The sequence below is a fragment of the Haliotis rufescens genome, unplaced genomic scaffold (assembly GCF_023055435.1).
Source record: "Haliotis rufescens isolate VD_foot unplaced genomic scaffold, xgHalRufe1.0.p SCAF_32, whole genome shotgun sequence".
Classification (NCBI taxonomy): Eukaryota; Metazoa; Mollusca; class Gastropoda; order Lepetellida; family Haliotidae; genus Haliotis; species Haliotis rufescens.
Genome location: NW_025964024.1, coordinates 5,629,249 through 5,651,583, shown reverse-complemented (window position 1 = coordinate 5,651,583; position 22,335 = coordinate 5,629,249). Strand labels below are relative to the sequence as shown.

Genomic DNA, 22,335 nt, shown 5'->3' with positions numbered 1-22,335 from the left:
ATTACACTGAAACCTTACTGACATGCACTTAAGCCATTTTGAAGTTTGCTATTTGAGATAGGCTCTGCTCTCTCCATAGGAACATACACACTGATGCTATGGTTTAAAAACTGGAAAACCCAACAACGCGTCAATCATTATCAACGTCCGGACTTATACATATGCCTGAGAAGATGTTGAACGTCAGAAAGGTTATTTCTTTGACAGTCATACTGCAAGTTATACCTTGGAGCATATGTTGTAAATCTGACGGAGATGTCATTGACACAATCTTAGAAAGGCTACAATGTCCATCACAAGCCAAGCAATGAAGTTCACATTACTATTGAAGCAGGATTGTTATCTGTACAAGAACTGGACAACGAAAAGCAGTTTCTAAGCAGCACCATGTGGATGACCTTCTCATGGTATGATCATCGAGTTATTTGAAATGCTTCGTTGAGCTCACAAAAAAAAGTATTCTTGCTGACTCAGCCAAGTTCTGGAAACCTGAATTGATTATAGGAAATAGCATCAAGGGACACGAGTTTCTACGTAATGAAGAGTCTCTGTTGGTTACCAGTCATGGAAATGTTACATGGCTTATGACAGGAACAAGATAAACCAGGTGTCAAATGAACATTTACAAGTTTCCCTTTGATACCCAGATTTGTGCAGTTGTGGTTGGTGGACGTTTCGGTGTCTACAATAGAATACATATCTCTAGTCAAAGAGATGTTGACATGAAACAATTTGAAGAGAATAGCGAGTTTGAAATTTCCACTGAAGACATCACTGAGAAAATCGATGTTTATAAGGAACAGACATTGTGTATAACCAATCATTTGAAAAGACGCCCTCTCTTCTACATCTTCGCCGTCCTGCTCCCCGTGGTCCTCCTCTACTTCCTCAACACCTTCGTGTTCCTGCAGCCCTCACAGGGCGGAGAAAAGACCAGCATGGCCGTGTCTGTCCTCCTCAGCTTCCAGCTCTTTCTGTCCATCATCAGAGACACCCTGCCCGAAAACTCTCTGACAGTCAGCCTATTCAGCATCTACGTGTCTCTGGCCAACTTCACCAGTGTCATCATCGTCGTTGTGAACATTCTCCTCCTCAAACTGAAAGATAAATGGATCTTAAGAATGTGTAGGAAGAACTCTGCCTCAAATCAAGTCGATGTTGGAAGTGGCAATGTGGAGGAGGATGAGCATACAAGGCCAACGTGGGCAAATATTGAAACTCAACTAAACAAGACCTGTTTTCTGTGCTTCTTTGTGTTTAGTATTAGTATAACAGCCGTGATTCTTGGGATGCTGACAAGATAAAGAGGACGCGCGTGTCAGCTTGGCTTGCCATATCTGCTCCCTACGACTGAAACTTTGAAAAGTCCTGGTTTTACATTTGCTTGTGTTGCCTTGTCGTGTTTAGGGGAATTTAACCTTGAAGTGATTTCTCGAAATATTGTTCAGGCTAGTAAAATTAAATGTGTTAAATCCCGTTCTCACCCGTGAAGATCCGGGAGTCACATCATGTCCTCTTTTAACTTAACTTGTGGGATGTATTTTGGTAGGGGTAGATGTCATCCTTAATACTGGAACGGGTCGCCCAAACACACCATTTTGATATGTGAAAAGCATGCGTTTTGTCTCTGACTTTATTATATAAAGCCATGTCATAGCAGTTTTAAGACTCAGTTGATCTTTCGCTGTCGTGAGACCTGGCCAGGAGAAAGGCATTTGTGAGTAGAACATTGTGTTATTTCGAGGATAAATATGTGGATTGGTTACTTCGTGTTTAATTGTAAAAAGGGTTTGCTTTGCCAAAAGAGTTGTCCATCATGGAAATTTAGCCTGTCATATATATTATTTTCAATGTTCTTGACTTCTTGTATTGTAATACATGATAGTTGTCACCTAGTAGTTAGTCATGTTGATGATTTCAGCCTTAGTGTGATTGCTCCTACTTGCGGTCCCTTACTCGGACATTCATCACGGACTTTTAAATGGGACACCTGAACATGTGAAAAAAAGGACATTTGAATGCTACGACAGAATTCTATTTTAGTGTGGAATGTTATATTCATATTTAGACACTGTATGAACAGTGTTTGTATTGACAATACTGCTTTTCTATGTAAAACAAAGAACACTATTATCTTTTGTAATATAATGCCATTTAACCTGGTGTGAAATATTGCTGACTGTAATAAATGTAATCAACCTAAAGTATTTTTCTTTTTCGTTTGTAATAATGTGTGCTGTATATCCTTAGTTCTGCTTTTGATTTGTGACACGGGTGTAGAAAAGGTCTTCAGCAACCCATGCTTGCCGTAAATGTTGGTCGTAAGAGGCGACTAACGGGATCGGGTGGTCAGGCTCGCTGACTTGGTTGATGCATATCATCGTATCCAAATTGCGTGGAGTGATACTTATGATGTCAATCTCTGGATTATCTGGTCCCGACTCGATTATTTACAGACCGCCGCCATATAGCTGGAATATTGCTGAGTGCGGCGTTTAACAACAAACAAACAAATTTATTAAGAAACAAAATATCGCAGTGCAGAGTTTTCAGAACTCCCAGACCCGTGAAGATTCCGGGGTAGAATAGGTCTTCAGCAACCCATGCTTGCCGTAAAAGGTGACCATGCTTATCGTAAAAGGCGACTAACGGGATCGGTAGGTCAGGCTCGCTGACTTGGTTGATGCATATCATCGATCCAAATTGCGTGGATCGATGCTCATGATATCAATCACTGGGTTTTCTGGTCCAGATTCGATTATTTACAGATCGCCGTCATATAGCTCGAATATTGCTGAGTGCGGCGTTAAACAACAAACCAACCAACCATCAGAACTCCCAACAGCCATGAAGTGATGATTGCGCTTACTAGTTAATTATAAGTACTGAACTACTATACACCCATGGACTTATCATTCAGTACACCCCTGGGGCAAGGCTAACTACAGATAGTTGGGAGAGAATTGCAATTATCAGAAGCGCAGCAGGAGCAAGCTCCCACTTGACGGGTTTAAAACTAGGCCAAATCTCTCTACTGTGGACAGTGAAACCACACACAGAAATATCAACATGCCAGAATAAATCAGACCATTTTCTTATAAATAAATTGCAAATATGATTGAAAGTAGACGCCAAATTAAAGCTCGAACAAAGACGGATAAATGTTTAAATACCAAAAAAGTTCAAAACTTAATAAGCTTTGATATATGCAATTTGAAATCTTGATGTTAGGTATTAAACATTACTATTACAGATATATATAACATGAGTAGATCTGCTTGTTTGAGTCTTTTGTTTCTCTTTACAAAAACTAAAATGCGTTATCTGCTGGATATATACCGTACCTGTTGGTCATTAATCATCAGCTATGACCACATGGCATGGTCCAGCGTAATGGCCAGCACAGAGCCTGTAAATGGAATGTAACTTCAAACATCACAATCTCTCCACAGGGCCGAGCAAATTCCGACTTGCAAAATTGTTAGTTTAAATCATAGTTTCTAGATTATATAAACTCTTCCAAAAAAGAAACGCATAGTTAAAAAATATGGATATTTATTAAGCGGATGTAAAAGTATCTACACAGAATATGCGTGAACTCAATCAAATGAAATTAGACACAGGGATCGACAAAAGCATTGTCGTCATTGTCAGCATTAATGCAGTTCAGTCATTGCACATGTACATGCACATGCACAGTACCTGGTCACCCCACCTCTTGCAGCCGTCATTGCTCGACACCTCCTTGGAACAGATTGCACAAGTCGTCGGATTTTATCGTGGGGAATTCTTCGCCATTCCTCCTGTAAGGCGTTGGCGAGTTGTGTCAGTGTGTGGGGACGCTGGTGACGTTGAAGGCCGCGTCGATCAAGTTCGTCCCACAAATGTTCAATCGGGTTGAGATCAGGCGATTTGGACGGCCGTGGAAGGACATTGATGTTCTCATTAACAAGGAAATTAACTGTTGCACGTGCTGTGTGGGACCGAGCGTTGTCATGTTGGAACAGCTCCCTCTTGCGGTCCAAAGTTGGGAGGAGGTGAGGACGCAGAATTTGGTCTATGTATCGGTTTGCTGTAAGATTGCCCTGGAAAACAACTAACTGTGATCTACCCGTGTAGGATATGGCTCCCCACACCATGACACTCCCTCCACCAAAATGTCGACGTCGGTATACATGTTGTCTTCCATCCCGTCGTTGAAGAAGAAAACGTGACTCATCGCTGAACCAAACGCGTCGCCAGTTCCTGAGATCCAATGCCTGTGTTCTGTTGCACCACCGGACACGTCGTTGACAGTGTAGACGTCGCAAGACAGGTCCAACTGTTGGTCGTCTCGCTCGAATTCCCCTTCCCTCAGACGATTTCTGATGGTTTGGTCGGAAGTTCTTCGCATACTAGGCACTTGTCCTGCAGTGTCCGTTGCTGTAGCAAATCGATTCCGAAGGTGATGCAACCGGATGTACCGATCCTGAGCAGGGGTGGTCACTCATGGTCTTCCACTTCTGGGATGATCTTGAGTCGAATTAGTGCGGGTATATCGATCCCATAGTCGAGATATGGTACTTTGGTGAACGTTGAAGTGTCTTGCAACGGCAGACTGGGACTCCCCTGCTTCCAAACGTCTAGCGTCGATATTTCGGTCAGCTGCAGTTAATCTTGGCATTTTTCGATCTCCGTTCACGTCAGAAAATTCGCAATGAACTGATGAATTTTGTACGGTCTTTTAAAGTCAGTGTCTCTACTCTTGTTTCCAATATTTTGCACGTGCATTGTGCTGAAAACTTTTTCTGATAGCAATTTCCGTGCATCCTTTGCAATTTTGCTGATAAACGTTTACAAAAAAACATTTTGAGATGTGTTTGCGCGCAATGCACAGCAAACATGACATGATTAACGGGAATCAAACATAAGAATTGTCTTTATGACGATTGCTGGGGAGAAATATCTAATTAGAATTCTCAAAACACCTGTGCGTTTCTTTTATTTTTGAAGAGTGTAGATAATAAGAACAAGTGTCCTTAAAAAAGACTGGCGTCCCTAGACTGTCGCTTATCTAGACTTGCCTATTATGAGGATAGAATGGACATATCATTCAGTACAGCCTTGGTGCAAGACTAGAAGATATAGGATAATTGGAATTTGTACTATCTAACACAGAAGTCCACGTACAAAACAAATCGCCCAAAGCTATGATATTTCGAATGACACAAACTACTGACTCCGAGCCAAACAGTCCTTGTTTTATCTTCTTAAATACCGAGGGACATGAAAATATGGAAAGACAGCAAAGCCTGGACGTTAGTTTTCCATATGGTAAAATACTTATTGAAAGCAACGTTTTGTACAGTCTTTTCAACTGGAATAGTTGAACTTATGATATCCGATATAATACTCTATAGATAAGCTCTGATTCTAAAGTTCCAGTTCTTTATTGTTGATTTATCCTCGCACAAACATATTCGTTGTTAATTCCCCTCTCAGTGTCCTGAGCCCATACACTGCTTAGTGGACAGAGACCAATGAACTACGTCATTTGCCCAAAGAGACAAAACAGGATTTACAGCGGAAACATTTCATAGACAATAAATAGAAAATACAACTGAGAGCACAATATTCACATTAATCTGTGTTTACTTGTTCCATACCTCCCTTGGTTGAATACATATGCCCAACGGTATTCAATTGAACCGTTATAGATTCAAAGTTTTCCGTCAGGTGCAATAGCGTAATTACAGTGAAAGGATAATAATGACGCATTAAAGCTACTTTGACGTCTGCTAAATTTTGAAGATTAGGCTATCAAACTCCTTCCATTCCTCTCTTGGGTGAATAATACTGAGTACATATTTCCAACAGTACGTAATTAAAACCATGTTTTAGATTCTCAGTTGTGCATCAAAGGCAATTACACAATTATCTTAAAACGTTCATATTGACATGCACAAAATCCATTTCGAAGTTTGCTTATTCAAAGGATTAGGTTCTGTTTAATGTCATCTCCATAGAAACACGCACTGATGATATAACATCACTACAGAAGACCCTAAGAACGCATCATTCATTAGAAACGCCTGGACTGATACATACGCCTGAGAAGATGTTAATTGTCAGGAATGTTATTTTCTTGACATGCATACTGCAAGTTATACCATGGATCATATGTTTTACGTCTGACGGAGAAGTTATTGACACAATCTTAAAAGGTTACAAAGCCCATCACAAACCAAGCAATGTAGTTAACATAACTACTGAAGCAGGATTATTATCTGTACAAGAACTGGATAACAAAAAGCAGTTTCTGAGCAGCACGATGTGGATGGTTTTCATTTGGTACGACCATCGTGTTGTTTGGAATACTTCGTTGAGCTCACAGAAAAGTATTCTTGCTGACTCAGACAAATTTTGGAAACCTGAATTGGTTATAAAAAACAGTATTAAGGGAGAAGAGCTACTGCATAATGGAGGGTCTCTGCTGGTTACCAGTCATGGTGAAATTACATGGCTCCACACAGGGAGAATAGAAACCAAGTGTCCTATCAACATTTACAAGTTTCCCTTTGATACCCAGACTTGTTCAGTTGTAATAGGTGGATGGTTCGGTTTCGATAATAAAATCCATCTCCATCCAAAAACAGATGTTGACATGAGAGACTTTGAAGAGAATAGCGAGTTTGACATCTACTTTGAAGACATCACGAACATCAGCGATAATGTTGGACAGAATATACGTATAACCATGCATTTAAAAAGACGTCCTCTGTTCTACATCTTCAACATCCTGCTTCCCGTGGTCCTCCTCTTCTTCCTCAACACCTTCGTGTTCCTGCTGCCCTCACAGAGTGGAGAGAAGACCAGCATGGCCGTGTCTGTCCTCCTCAGCTTCCAGCTGTTTCTGTCCATCATCAGGGACTCCCTGCCTGAGAACTCTCTCACCGTCAGCCTCTTCAGCATCTACGTGTCTCTGGCCAACTCCACCAGTGTCATCATCGTCGTTGTCAACATCCTCCTCCTCAAAATGAAAGATATGCCACCGCCGAAATGGATCTTAAGAAGGTGCCAGAAAGACTCTGCTTCAAACAAAGTTGATGTTGTAAGTGGCAATGTTGAGGATGACGAAAGTGGCAATGTTGAGGATCAAAAGCAGGTAAGGCCAGAGTGGGCAGAAATTGAAACTAAACTAAACAAGACCTGTTTTGCATGCTTCTTTGTGTTTAGTAGTAGTGTAACAGCCGTGATTCTTGGGATGCTGACTAGATAAAGAGGATGCACGTGTATCATCCTGGCCTACCATATCTATTTCCTGTGACTGAATAATTCTCTGTCTATACAAGATCTGTTTTCTGTGCTTCTTTGTGTTTAGTCGCAGTGTTACGACCGTGATTCTTGGAACGCTGGCGTGATGAAAGGACGTGCGTGTATCACCTTATTTCCCACGACTGAAACAATGAAAAATTCTGTTCGTTTTAATTGTATACACATGAAATAGTAATTATAGCTATGGACGTTTAATATTATGAATGTATATTTTCGGCTGAAAGACAACTTCCTTCTCTGAATGAAGCCAACTAATGGTCCAACAAAACATCAAGTATATATTTTTTGTGGTTTAAAATTGAAAATTTAAAACGTCAACGTCTGAGAATAATCAGTGTCGAGTGTCGAGGGAACAAAATTCCATTGGGCGTACAAAGCACAAACGGTGATTGATATCTGAATTGATCAATGAAAATCAATGACACCAGGTGTTCGCGAAAAGGGTAAGCATTGCCTTGCTTTACCGGAAGCACCCGCCACACACACAATTTGCATTGTACTACCTACCTTTCATTGTAATATTATAACTCTTATTAATGTTGTTTAACGCCCCCTCGGCGTTGTTGCAGCTACATGTATATGACGGCTGTTTGTACATAATCGGGTTTGGACCAGACAATTTAGAGAATGACATCGTGAGCATCGATCTACATAATAGACATACATCTTTTTACTGTGGAAACATGGTTGCATGATTGTGCTGTAAGCAGGTACCCCAAAGAAAACCAACAACAGAAACAAGACTATACACACACAGAGAAAATGCCTCACCAATAATGGTGTGTTAATGCAGTGTGTAACCATTGGTTGCGGCCTCCGTGATTTACTCTGATTGGTTAAATTGAAAATATTCTGGTTCGTAACGATGCAAACTTTATAAAGATGTGTCCTTGTAATTTGTGTTGTTATTTCTATTTAAAGTGTACATATTTCATAGTCTGGGAGCTGTGGATTTTCTTTGGTAGGCCTGATAACTGAAATGTTTCTTTTTCATTTTGTTGTGCCGCCTTAACGTTTTTAGCACAATCTGACTTTGAAGCTTCTCCTTATAACATTGTTCAGGCAAGTAAAGAAAATGGATTAAGCTCAGTTCTATCAATTATAATGACCCACGTCTCAAATTCTGAATAGTGCCATAACGATGAAAATGCCTTCTACTTGAAATCCCATACAGAAAGCTGTTGAAATCCAACAATTCGTTCTCTGTGCTTTAATACACAGTATGGCACTTTTAGTAAACTGATTGACAGCAGTCCAGAAGGTTGTGAGTGAGCGAGTGAGTAGGGTTTAACGACGCTTTTAACAGCATTCCAGTTAAACCACGGCGTGTCAGCTTAATGTGAGAGGAAAGCCCGAAGTGATGCAGGTGTCAGATGTTTACTACTTCGATGAAACCCACGAGCACAATCATAATCGGGGCGAACCGGTTTTCGAACCTACAATCATAGGTTTCTGCCGTGTCCAAGGAACGCATCTCTGCACAGCGAATTGCAGCGCCTTAGACGACTTGGCCCCCCGTGCCCCCTTGTGGGGCTTGTCAAATGTCGGATATGGCATGGAAAGTATCATAATTTCAATATATACTGAACAACAAAAGTTCCTGTGACATTGAATAAGATTTAATGCAAAGTTATGTTTTTTTACTAAATCTGAAACAATTTCGGTTTGCAACAGATTCCTGTAAGTGTTCAAATGGTTTAATTTGCCATACTGACTTCAGAAAATGCGTGATTTCATAAAACAAAAACCATGAACATGTCAAAATGTCAATTTACAAATCAATAGCGTGTGTCCACCTCTGGCTCCGATGCAAGCAACACATCTTCGTCTCATGGAATGGACCAGGCGTCGCACAAAGTCCTGTGGGATATCTGTCCATATCTGCTGGAACATGTTTCGAAGTTCCTGGAGTGTCTATGGAACACGTGGTTGACGTCGAAGGCACCGATCCATCTCATCCCACATGTGCTCGATTGGTGAGAGTTCAGGGGAGCGAGGCGGCCAGGGAATGACATTCACGTTGTTTTGTTGAAGAGAATCCTGAACAAGTCCAGCAATATGCGGCCTGGCGTTGTCATGTTGAAAGGTAATGCCTGGGCCATGACGACGCAAAAACGGTAGAACAACTGGGTCGATGATCTCGTCGCGGTAGCGCTGTCCGTTGAGATTACCCACTACCAGTATCAAACGGGTCCTCTGTCTTGCTGTAATCCGGCCCCATACCCATGGGAGGATACAGAGGAGAGAGAGGGGGGGGGGGGGGGGGGGATGCGGACACACACACACCCCTTTTTTATTTCGAAAAAAATCTTTATTTCTGTATAAATTACCACCATAGATAATTGTGCACCTTTCCTTTTCAAAAAAGCTGTATCCGCCCATGCATACCATAACGCTGCCGCCCCCGAACCGATCTTCCATGCCACAATGATTGACGTAACGGTCACTTCGATGTCGGTACACTCGAATCCGTCCATCGCTGTTACTGATGTGAAAATGAGACTCGTCAATGAATAGAACTTGTCCCCACTGCTTGGCCGTCCAGTGCAGACGCTGTCTGCACCACTGTAGACATGCTTGACGGTGGTTTCCTGTCAAAATGGGACGTCTTGCGGGTCTTCTGGCGACAATCCTTGCACATCTGAGGCGACGACGTACGGTTTGTGAAGATATTCGTCGAATGCCAGGGATGCTTCTTGCAGTCACTGTTGCTGGCTGGAATCGATTTCGTAGGTGTGTTGTTCGAATCCAGTTGTCTTGTCGATTATTGGTTACGCGTGGCCTGCCACTCCGAGGATGGTCTCTGACTGCATTCGTCTGTTGCCAACGTTGCCATAAACACCAAATGGTGTTTCTGTGGACGTTAAATAGTCTTGCAACATCACGTTGACTCGATCCCCGCTTCAAGCATACTAATGGCTCACAGACGCTCATTTTCGGACAGGCGTGGCATTTCGTAATGTTGAATAATTGCGTAATTTGTTGTTTTTCTGAGTGGTTGTCAGCACGATGCTAAACAATGTATATGGAATCCCATTAACGCACGTATTTATACCCATTATTGGGTAGTGATCATGAAATGCATGGGGCATGCATAAAAGTCAACTTTAGCATGGAATGCATGCCTTTCTGTAGCAGTTGCGTTTTTGTGACTTGATTCCATACATGTACTACAATATTGGAAACCAAACTTTGTTTGAAAAATACACGAAAATATTGGTGTCAAAGGAACTTTTGTCGAGTATATTTTACGGTTCTAGTACCAGAGATTTATGTTCTGTGATACGATTTGACAGCTGATTTGTGATGGTGAGTGAAATTGGGTTAAACGTCGCGCCCAAGATGATTGCACTGATATAGAGGCGTGCAAGCGCTCGTACTAGTCCGGACTGATGCCGTTTTATAGTGCTAGCTCCCTGATATTATGCCGCAGTTTAACATGAATACTCCACTCACAGTATACTGACTTCGAGCAGACGAGTCCTTGTTTTAGTCCCCCTATGTTGAGCGCTAGACAGGGTAACAAGTACTTAACGCCTTTTGGAATTGAACCCCGGACCTTCCGTTCCCTCACTTAACACGGAGGCGATCAGCTGATTTGTGTTTTTGTTTAGATTTCTATGTATGTACCCATTAATGAAGACACTAATTGGCTGAAGCTGTTCTTATGCATTTGGGCAAGACATTACATTGATGCCAGCACATAATAGGATTGTAGATATCGGTGGGTCGTACTTAATATAACCTGGAATCCCCACGTTCGTGGCAATTCTTTTTACTACAACTACGACCTGTCAATATCAAAATAAATAATTGTCATCACTTTAAAATAAAAAAGATATACTGCTGAGTGAAAATTACTGAAAATGTGTTCATTGTCCTTTGGGTAACACTTTAACTAAACGGCTGTTCTCAAACATGGGGCCCCGAGACAAATTTGATTAACAACGATTCAACCCGCTGAGGTGCGATGGGGCCAAATCAGCCATGTTTGCCATTTTGGTTAAAATATACTAATTTTCGGTCATGGAATCCGTAACAGGGGTGTTAAAGTGCCACATGTTTTTTCGTTTGGTTTTACACTAAATGAAGCACTATCCCAATGCTACCTCTAGGCTACCATAGCGGCCGTGTCTGATGAGGTCTATTGGAAAATGACCGACATGAACATCGATCTAGGCACCTGGGATACGATGATATGCATCAGCCAAATCAGAACCACCACCCGATCCAGTTAGTCGCCTCTTACAAGCGTGGGTTGCTGGAGACTATTTCTGACCTGGATCTTCAGTCGGCAATATTTCAGTCGGCAATATTGCAGTCGGTTCATAGCAGCCTGCCCTATTCGAGTCTGTTGAAAGCATGTGTGACAACTGGCACACAATCTACCAGGTCACAGCCTGTAAACAAGTAAATATGTAAACATGGGAAGATGCCTGACAATGGCTCCTACCATGGTTCTCAATCCAAACAACATACACAAACACATTACACGTTTACTTCTGTCAACAACACCACAGTGTAAAATTCTTTTTGTATTTGGCTTGAATTTGACTTCTTCTCTGGAGGATCTTGTCTAGCTTGTGCTGAGTAGCAGACCTCCGCGTTCTCGGGACTGGGAGCATGAAGTCACTGGTATGCGTTGTGAGCATGAGTGGTGGGTCTCCTGCGAAAGAACACTCAGGTCAATTATGTTTTGGTAGTTCAACGCCGCCACGCCAGCTATTTGACGTCGGTCCTTAAATAGTCGAGCCTGGGCCTAACAATCCAGTGACTGACATGAACATGGATCTACGCAATTGGGATGCGATTAGAAACAAGTCCGCGAGCCTGACCACTCGATCTTGTTAGTCGCCCCTTACAAAAATAGTCGCCTCTTACAGCCATAGCCATGGCCATGGGATGCTGAAGAATACTAACACGGACCCTTACGGGCCCCTTAAGATTAAAGTTTTGTTGTTTGTTGTTTAACACCGCACTCGGCAATATTCCCGCTATATGACGGCGATCTGTAAATAATCGCCTGAGCCAGACAATTCAGTGATTGACATGAGCATCGATTTACGCATCATAAGATAGCATGCATCCACCAAGACAGCGTTAATCGCCTCTCGCGAGAAGCATGGTCGCCTCTTTAGACAAGCATGGGTTGCTGAAGACCAATTCTAACCCGGATCTTCACGGTCATCACATTAGAGTGAGCGAGTATGGCAGGCAAGTCACGGTGGGAGAGGGGTCGGAGGATAACAGCCATGTGGGGAATCGAAGCCTTCGGCGTGACGAGTCAGTGATTTAACCACTTCCCCACCGTCCCCTGTAATAATTAGAAAGTGGTCAATAGGTGTATGGAACATGAGCGTGATACGACTGTCAATATAACATCCTCGATTACCCAGGGTATAATATCCCCATACCTCGTCCTTGACCAGTTCGACACCATTGCTCCGTTTGAGTGAGTGAGTGAGTATGGTTTAACGCAGCTTTTAACAGTATTCCAGTTATATCACGGCGTGTCAGCTTAATGTGGGAGGAAAGCCCGAATCCATGCTCTCTCCCTGTTCGCCTGCAGTCACAAGCAACATACATAACTAACCAGGCATGCAGATTAGTCCTTGGCCTAAGAATAGCTGCGAAGTTGCATAAAATCTTACCCAATACAAATACACATGAACAAAATATGAACCCCAATAATTCAACATGACTGCGTTATAATTTTTAACACAGTTCAGTCTTCCTGTACGCCTTGCAGATCTATTGCCCGATCGAATGCAGGCATCACCTATATTTACGCCGTAACAATCCACGCCGTTGGGATACGATGACAAGCAATCCATCAATTGGGATAAGATAATAACACGAGCACGGGTATGGTGCTGACAAACCTAGAAACGTAATCGGGGCGAACCGGGATTCGACCCCATAATCACACAGGTTTCTGGCATGCCCAAGGGACGCAACTCTGCACAGGGAATGGCGGCGCCTCAGACGACTGGGCCACCCGTGCCCCCTTGCTTCGTTTGAAGTCGGGTACGACGTATGTTTTCCGGTGAAGCAACTTTGCAGCTATTTGAGGTGAGGTGAGGTGCATGCACACGCGTTTGTACTAATCCGGTTTGTGTTGGCCAACTGACCTACTACAGTTTAACACTCCTGAGTCCACCAGTTATTCTCGTAATACAGAGCGACAGACAGGGTAACAACAAATACCATCTTTTAACATTATCCACTAGACCACGGAGACGGTCCCGTCTTTTCCGAATCGTCGTTATATTAATATTCTGAAATATTCAGTTCACCGACAATATCGATTTGGATGGAATCACTAAAACATCCCATACATGTTCTTGCTTTCTTATAATCATAAGATTTACCATAAATTCAGTTGATGACGTCAAGCCTAAATGACAATGTTAAAATATAACACTGAGAATAGTGATGTACCTTTTCTCCTAAAATAACAGAAATCGCTTCCATACGACATTATGGAGATAATTTCACGAAGATAAAAGTAAGCTGTTCGTTTAACGCCACTCAGCACTAGTTCAGCTGTAGAACGGCGGCCTGAAGTAATCGAGTCTGGACTAGACAATCCAGTGATCAATATTGTGAGCACACAACCAAGTCATCGGGCCTGAACACAAGTCCATTTGGTCGCCTTTTACGACCAACACTTGTTGCTAGGGAACGCCTGACTCGATAGATCATGTGTTTCGTGCGATACGTTTAATCAAGATGTACTGCCGACACGTGAAAAAAATGACGTGTCGTATTTAGGCACGTGTCACTGAAGGTCTTCTAGCCTTTAACTACGTTTCGATGTCTACCTTTAATGATATAGAAGGATACCCCACGTGGTGCAGGTCAAGAACGTGAATTGCATCAGCCCCGTACTCGACACCTGTTCCTTTTGTCCTATTTTGCGCCGAAATTGTCATTGGTTACGGCGTTACACACAACTTTATACTTACGGCTTTTTTCAGATTCTATGGATCTTCGAATTTTGGCATTTTTACAGCTGCTCTGAAATATAAACAAATTTACGATATAAACTGTACTCCTAAAGGAACTTAATGTACCTTTTGGTTCATAAAAGTTTGTTTTATAAAGCCGCACTCAGCAATATTCCAGCTATATGACGGCGGTCTGTAGATAATCGAGTCTGGACCAGACAATCCAGTGATTGATATCATGAACATCGATCTACGCAATTGGGACAAGATGACATGCATCAACCAGGTTAGCGAGCCTGACCACCCGATCCCGTTAGTCGCTTCATACGGAACGCATGGGTTGCTGAAGAATCTACCCGGACAGCTGAGAGGGACTGTTCATTAACACTGTGGCACGCACCCCATCACAGACCGCGTCACAGAAGGTAAAGTTGCACTCGAATCTGAGGACTGGGTCGGAGGCTACGTTGAAGGCAGGGAAGTAGGGACTGACGGATGTAAGGCCAGTTGTGGTGAACCCTTGGTTCCGATGAAAGATAATTCCGTCACCGCAGCTGTGAACAATACATATAACACATGTGGTTACAAATGCAAACACTCAAAGGCGCATTCCTATCAGTGCATATACCCATAAATGGTTCCGATACCTTGATGACAGTGCCCGCGTTACCTGGCCCTACGTTCGTGTCCAAGTGATTCAATGATATATTTTGGGAGATCCAAATCATTTATGCCAGGGAATATGGTTTTACGCCGCTTTTAGCAATATTCCAGCAATATCACGGCGGGGGACCCCAGAAATGGGCTTCACACATTGTATCCATGAGAGAATCGAAGTCGCGTCTTCGGCGTGACGAGCGAACGCTTTGACCCCCCAAAAATGATTTTCGTTGAGTTCCAGGGTGGCGTTGAGTTCCAGGATGGCGTTGAGTTCCAGGATGGCGTTGAGTTCCAGGGTGGCGTTGAGTTCCAGGGTGGCGTTGAGTTCCAGGGTGGCGTTGAATGACCCGATTCACTTAATTATCAATGTGATTGTGTCATAGTGTTACTAATGTACAGAAGCTTCAAGTCCTACGATGAGAATTTCAATGTTAGATGGAAGAAATTCAACAACTGACAATCAGAACTTTGAATGTGTTCTTGTTTGTTGTTTAATGCGCACTCAGCAATAGTCCAGCTCTATGTCGGGGGTCCAAATAATCGAATCTGGACCAGACAATGCAGTTGGTTTCGACCTACGTATCCCCGATAGGATGACATGCATCAACCGACCTGTGAAGATACGGGGTAGAATAGGTCTTCAGCAACCATTGCTTGCCGTAAAAAGCGATTATGCTTGTTGTAAGGGGCGACTGACGGGATCGGGTGGTCAGACTCGCTGACTTGGTTGATGCATGTCATCCTGTCCCAAATGCGTGGATCGATGCATTTGACATCAATCGCTGGATTGTCTGGTGTGGCGTTAAACAACAAACAAAATAGCATCAACCACGAACCGTCCACCTGATCCCGTTAGTCGCCTCATACCACAAGCATGGGTTGCTGAAAACCATTTCTACCCCGGATCGCCACGGGTCGATTTCATGCTCTTCCTGTTTTCGTTAATGCACAACTTCCACTGACAAGCATTAAACGTGGATGTTAAAATCAGCATGTTTTCTCTAATTGATTATCAAGGTTTAGCTGTCTACCACTTCTTACATACTAACCAAATATGTTTGACTCACAGAAATCGCCTAAACAAATAGTTACGTCGCATGCTTAGTAAGCAAAACGGGCTGAGACATTTCACTGAATCATTGATCTGGCGAAGACCGTGGTTAATGTACAATTAACCACATACCCTTCAGGTACATGAAATTGATTCGCAGTTGAAATTTAGTTGATCCGAGGTTGATAGGTTGAAAAACATTGCCAGAATATTATTTCAACATTTCATGCCTTTCAATATTCGAAATATTGAAATGTGACCTTGCTTTCAACAGATTCAACATAAGTCTTTCAATCTTGAAAAAATATCACATGGGCTATTGTTTTTAAAAATGATTTAACATTGGACTATCGATATTGAGAATTATGTTTAAAACTGACATTGTCTAAAGACTGAAAAGTAATCTGAAAAACAAATTCATAAAAAGCGAATTTTTAATGAGATATATAATTTTATCGTTGGTTGGAACCATAATCTGTCGCGACAGTTGATGCGCCCAGCCTCCCCCCACCAGTTATGAAACGTAACAGTGAGTGAGTGAGTTGGGTGTAACGCCGCTTTTAACAGTATTCCAGTTATATCGCGGCGTGTCAGCTTAATGTGGGAGGAAAGCCCGAAATGATGCATGTCTCAGACGTTTACCACTTCGGTGAAACCCACGAGCACGGGTATGGTGCTGACAAACCTAGAAACTATCGGGGCGAACCGGGATTCGAACCCACAATCACCGGTTTCTAGCGTGCCCAAGGGACGCAACTCTGCACAGTGGAATGCGACGACAGGACAATTTGTGCCCCCTTTTTAACTTCGGAAATTAAAGAATAATACGCGTATTAATAAACTTTGAACACGTACCCAGCCCTTAGAACAGGGTATCGTTTCTTTGTCTTCACACCAACAGCATCACATGACACGGGCTTGAAGCCTTTCTCTCCCTGTTCGCCTGCAGTCACAAGCAACATACATAACTAACCAGGCATGCAGATTAGTCCTTGGCCTAAGAATAGCTGCGAAGTTGCATAAAATCTTACCCAATACAAATACACATGAACAAAATATGAACCCCAATAATTCAACATGACTGCGTTATAATTTTTAACACAGTTCAGTCTTCCTGTACGCCTTGCAGATCTATTGCCCGATCGAATGCAGGCATCACCTATATTTACGCCGTAACAATCCACGCCGTTGGGATACGATGACAAGCAATCCATCAAGGCCGAACCTGACCATCCGATCCATTTGGTCGCCTATGTCGTCCAGCATTGGTTGCTGGGAACCAATTCCAACCTGGGATCCCAATGGGGTTAAGCACGATTTGGTTGGTTTGTTGTTTAACGCCGCACTCAGCAATATTCCAGCTACATAACGGCGCTCTGTAAATAATCGAGTCTGGACCAGACAATCCAGTGATTGATATCATGAGCATTAATCAACGCAATTGGGATCGATGACATGCATCAACCAAGACAGCGAGCCAGACCACCCGATCCCGTTAGTCGCCTTTTACGACAAACAAGGGTTGCTGAAGACCTATTCTACCCCGGATCTTCACGGATCGGTTAAGCATGAGGCACTGCCGTACTGAGGACTATTCGAACCTGGGCCGCGTTCCAGAAAGCGACCTTTAGCGCTACGATTGTCGTAAGTCCATGTAAAAGTATGGGAGTTGAGATCGTCTTAGCGTTAGGATTGTTTTGTGGAACGGGGCCCAACAGAGGAAATCGGTGGTAGGACGAGTCGAGCTGTCATACTTACCTTTACTTCCGGCCTTGAGTTGCACAGTCTTGACCAGGTGAAGGTCAGACCCTGTCAAGTCATTGCCAAGAACATCCATTTCGCGTCCCGTGTTGTGCTGCACCTCCATTGGTGCTATCAGTCTGGAATACGACCACAATTGTCTTTTGTTGGTTGTTCAATGCCGCACTCAGCAATATTTCATCTATATGACGGCGGTCATTAAATAATCGCTCGAGTCTAACAATTCGGTGATTGACATGAGCATCGATCAACGCAATTGGGATAAGATAACATGCTTCAACCAAGTCAGCGTTAATCGCCTCATGAGAAGCATAGTCTCTTCTTTATAGACAGACAATACAGTGATTTATATCAGGAGCATCGATTCACGCAAATGGGATACGATGACATGCATCAACCAAATCAGCTGGCCTGACCACCCGATCTTGACGGGGCGCCTACGTTCCAAGTCTTTCGAGGACAGTAAGAATAGCATGAAATAATAGTGCTAACTTCTTCACCAGAAGCCCATCACCAAACACCCCATGTTCAAAGTTATTGTTGTCAGGGCCAGGCGATATGTTCCTCATCAGTTTCCGTACATGTCTAGTGACTTCGTGAATGGATATTTCTGCATACATGCATTATCAACACAGGAATTAGTTTCACTACTAGATGCTAAGTTCACCATTTCACAGTCCATGCTATGTTTAAAGTCTTGATCGAACTGTTGAGTCATATGGCTTTGTCAGATACGCATAATATCTGGCTGAAAGCTGACAGGTCAGTGGGGGTTTCATTAAAGTCGTCACACACAAGTTTATCAACTTCCATCTTCTGATTACGTAGATTTCTCACATACTTACAAAACGTGTTCACGTCAGCCTCAAGTTTGATTTAAGTCCGAACAAAATTTCTCAGAACAAGACCGCTTTGTCAGACGTTGGAATTCTCGCTTAGCGTGCTTGTATGATTTAAAAGAACGAAATTATCTCCCTTTGGCTTAACCTCGCACAACCATCGCCTTGCAACTTGTATGTTTAACTGGTCATCTTGTGGCCCATCCTGTTTCCAGTACCGCTTCCTATGAGCCTTGAAACTACCTACTGGACTTACAATTGATATCAATCATGCATTCACTGATCGCCGTATTAATGATTCAATAGCATCATGTGTATATGATGAACAAATCACTGCATTGTTAGACCCGTGAAGATCCGGGGTAGAGTAGGTCTTCAGCAACCCATGCTCACCTCACCTCCATATGTTGGGATATCGGTCGCAACATCATTCTCAAGGAAACACACACCCGTCTTGTTACCGTCAGATGAAACAATTCTGCACACCCTCGGTCTCCCACTAACTCCTTCCTTCCTGGTATCAGTACTACTTGAAAGTGAATCATAAACACATGCACATGATACAGTCTGAATCGTAAATTGATTCACCTTTTACAGAGATTTCTATTGGGTATGGAAAGGGTATTATCGCTTTATTTATTATTATTCCCTTCACTATACGTCGGGATACAAACGTCGCACTGCATAAATCAGATTCTTCTAAAGAGAGTGCCCTGTTGACAAGAACTTCGAGTCCTGGGCTTTCCCCATGTAACTTAACTAACTGCTCCTTACCCAGAACTGGTTCCTCAACATCAAAACTGTCAGTATTTTAGTACTCTCCCTAAAAAAATTAGACAGGTCAAGAGAATGATCCATAAAATTGCCAGCCAAATCATTACTGGATCATTGTCAGAGCAACTTTGCATAGCCATATCACGAGTAACAACACACGCAGGACAAATCATACCTGGAATTTCTTATTCAAGATTTTCAGTAATTTCCGAAGTGATAGGCTCAAGAAAAACAACAGGATCGGCCAAACATCTTTCCCCTTCCAAATCATGTCCAATGAGCAAGTCTTTAACGGGTAGAGTTTCTACAACCCAAACCTTGACCAACCCAGACACCAGATCTCTCTTCAAATTCACAAAATGATGAGATGCACTGGTACAACCACATAAACCCTCTAACAAACCTGAGACCCCCCAGAAAGTGGCAAAATATCATCCAAAATCAGAGTTTGAAGAGCACCATTATCCCTCAAAACGGTAATAGGCTTAACATTGGAACTGTCACCTTTTACTGACACAAACCCTTTACTAACAAAAGGTAAGCACTCCTCTCAACAATAACAACAACAACAACTGACTATCATCTCTGGTCTAAAACAACTAACTCTTCATTAGCCGAACCACAAAAAGGGACATTCGGGAAAAAATTACTGCTTTTGAAAGCGAGCTTTCTACACTCAGAAATAATATGCCCTGTCTAGCGGCATTATCTACAAGGATGTTCTGATTAATTTCCAGAAGTAGGTTCAGAACCAACTGTAATAGAACTTGACGTTTTGTCAACAAACTCAGAACCAGACGTGTTGGAACTAGATCCAGGAGGGGATGAATTATCTTTTCCTCATGTGTAACCCTGGGAATTCCTGCCTATAAATCATGATTGCTTAAAACTAACCCTGTGAGTTGGCGAATAATCATCAGCCAAAGTAGCAGCCTTGTGTAATTGATCCACGTTCTGCTCACCAAGATATGTCTGAATGTCCGTTGACACACACTGCTTAACATCAACAAAACCAACTGCCTCAAACAATCCAAATCACCACTGACCTCCTTTGAAGTACACCACCTATCAAGCAGTTTCCTTCCCCTTAGCAAACTCAACAGAAGTAGAATCATCCCTTTTCTTGGCAGACCTAACCATTTGCCTTGAAGCTTCAAGAACCAATGCATTCGGCTTCAAAACGTCAACCTGATAATCAGAACTACTATCGATAGGTAATGCAGAATAAACTTTCTGAGCTTTGCCCCTGAATACACTTTGCAACAACATGATCCAATGATGTTGAGGCATTTCAAACTGTAGGCCACCTTTTCAAAATGTACGACATACTTCTTGATATCACATTCAGAGAAGGGCAGAACAAGTCTAATCTACTCGGAAAGATCAAACAATTCATTACTTGTTAGGTACGATGAGAGAGATCATTTTGTAAATCAATTTGCTTCAGCTTAATTTCTTTTTTAGCTTCATCTTCAAATTGCCTAATCCGAAATTCTCTCTCTTCTTTTACTTTCTCAGCTTTCAATTTTAACTTCTCAGCTTCCAATCTCAATTTGTTATTTTCAGCCTCAATTCTCAACTTGTCTTTCTCTCAGCTTCCAATTCTCTGAGTCAAATTTTTCTTTCAAATTATAATTTCTTTAAAGCGAAAACATCAGTTTTTTCTTTAATCAAAGCCAAAGCATCATCAACCAAAATTTCTTCCACAACCAGGTAATCATAAGTTATCAAAATTTTCTTGACATCCCTCTAAAGCATACCCGATTTGATGACAAGTATGTAATGTTTGGCCAATTCGACCAATTCAGACTCTTTGAGCATAGAGACTTGTTTCATTGTATGTTGGCTAACACAGTCTTTTGCACTGAACACCATAGTGATCGTTGGCTTCACACAATATCAAATAATGAAATGTTTATTCAATTATTTTGACAAATACCTCCTGATATACATAAATTGAGATCACGGCCGAGCCCCCAATTTCTGTTACATGTTGATTCCCAAATTGAAACAATGTGTTAACCCAGAAATCTGTAGTAAAAATGTGAAACCAACAATGGTATACAATCAAGAAAGTATTACAACATTCACTAGGTTAACAAATCAACACAAATTACTGCACAGCAAGTACAATGTCAGTAAACAATAGAGTGGTAGTAGAATATTCAATGACTGTATATAATATGATGGCAGTGGTCAGTATCAAATGCAACAATACAGTGATGATGGCAAAAGTCAGTGATAATAGTAAAGTCACTCCACGGCGACGGTGGTCAAGTTTCCAAGATTGGCCTATGCAGAGAATACCGGGTGATCTTCACCCGAAAGCTGGTCTTGATATAATCTCAGATGAAAATGTGTCATGAAAAGTGTGAGAGATACGAGAGGTCTGCTCTTGGTCCCTTATATACAATCCATCTAGCTACTGGAAATCTGTGTTTATATAACACGCTATCACCGTTCGCGATATACCGGAAGTTGACAAAATAAACTAGCATCTTCCTGACGACTGCTTACATTAAATAGTACTACATTCCTGAGGACTTATCATTTTCTAAATACAATGCAATGAGCGTCTACTGAATCTCAACAGACACAATGTAACAGTTATAATCACTGTTCACAATAAAGTACACGGCCATATAACAGTATCAGTATTTGGGAAATAAACACCAAACAAAACAACGAAACAAACCTAATCTGCTTAGTTATTTACCCAGTCGGGATTCTGGGTTTGAGCTGGTCCCCAGCAATCGATGCCTGGACGACAGAGTGGATCGGGTGGTCTTGCTCGATGACTTGGTTGATTGCGTATCGTCGAACCCTGATGACACCGTTTATCTATCACTGGTTTGTCTGACGCAGTTATTAATGATCCGCCATCATGTAGCTAATACAACTTTAAACAAACAAAATAAAATCTATTGTTCCATTTGCGAAATTTGATCACTTCTTTTACATTTGTTTGTGTTACTTTAACGTTTTG

General features: G+C 42.1%; 3 protein-coding genes across 3 annotated transcripts; 2 read left to right on the top strand and 1 right to left on the bottom strand.

Moving 5' to 3' along the window:
* Positions 1-722: 722 nt before the first annotated feature.
* LOC124147637 (acetylcholine receptor subunit delta-like) lies at positions 723-1,304 on the top strand. Its single transcript, XM_046518314.2, has one exon. The coding sequence runs from the start codon at positions 723-725 to the stop codon at positions 1,302-1,304; it is 582 nt and encodes a 193-aa protein (XP_046374270.2).
* A 5,339-nt stretch (positions 1,305-6,643) lies between these two features.
* LOC124147636 (neuronal acetylcholine receptor subunit alpha-6-like) lies at positions 6,644-7,258 on the top strand. Its single transcript, XM_046518313.2, has one exon. The coding sequence runs from the start codon at positions 6,644-6,646 to the stop codon at positions 7,256-7,258; it is 615 nt and encodes a 204-aa protein (XP_046374269.2).
* A 4,561-nt stretch (positions 7,259-11,819) lies between these two features.
* On the bottom strand, positions 11,820-19,003 carry LOC124147634 (vitelline envelope sperm lysin receptor-like). Its single transcript, XM_046518312.2, has 6 exons — positions 18,969-19,003; positions 17,734-17,855; positions 16,831-16,918; positions 14,665-14,818; positions 14,283-14,334; positions 11,820-11,980 (listed from the first exon to the last, which is right to left on the bottom strand). Exons 1-6 carry the CDS (start codon positions 19,001-19,003, stop codon positions 11,820-11,822), a joined length of 612 nt encoding a protein of 203 aa, XP_046374268.2.
* Between the last annotated feature and the right edge of the window lie 3,332 nt (positions 19,004-22,335).

Coding starts and splice junctions, on each gene's coding strand:
- LOC124147637 (XM_046518314.2), top strand. CDS start 723: ATGAAACAATTTGAAGAGAATAGCGAGTTTGAAATTTCCACTGAAGAC.
- LOC124147636 (XM_046518313.2), top strand. CDS start 6,644: ATGAGAGACTTTGAAGAGAATAGCGAGTTTGACATCTACTTTGAAGAC.
- LOC124147634 (XM_046518312.2), bottom strand. CDS start 19,003: ATGTTGCGACCGATATCCCAACATATGGAGGTGAG. Junction 14,819..16,830: donor TACCCTGTTCTAAGGGCTGG/GTACGTGTTCAA, acceptor TATTGTTCACAG/CTGCGGTGACGGAATTATCT. Junction 14,335..14,664: donor GTGACGCGGTCTGTGATGGG/GTGCGTGCCACA, acceptor TTTATATTTCAG/AGCAGCTGTAAAAATGCCAA.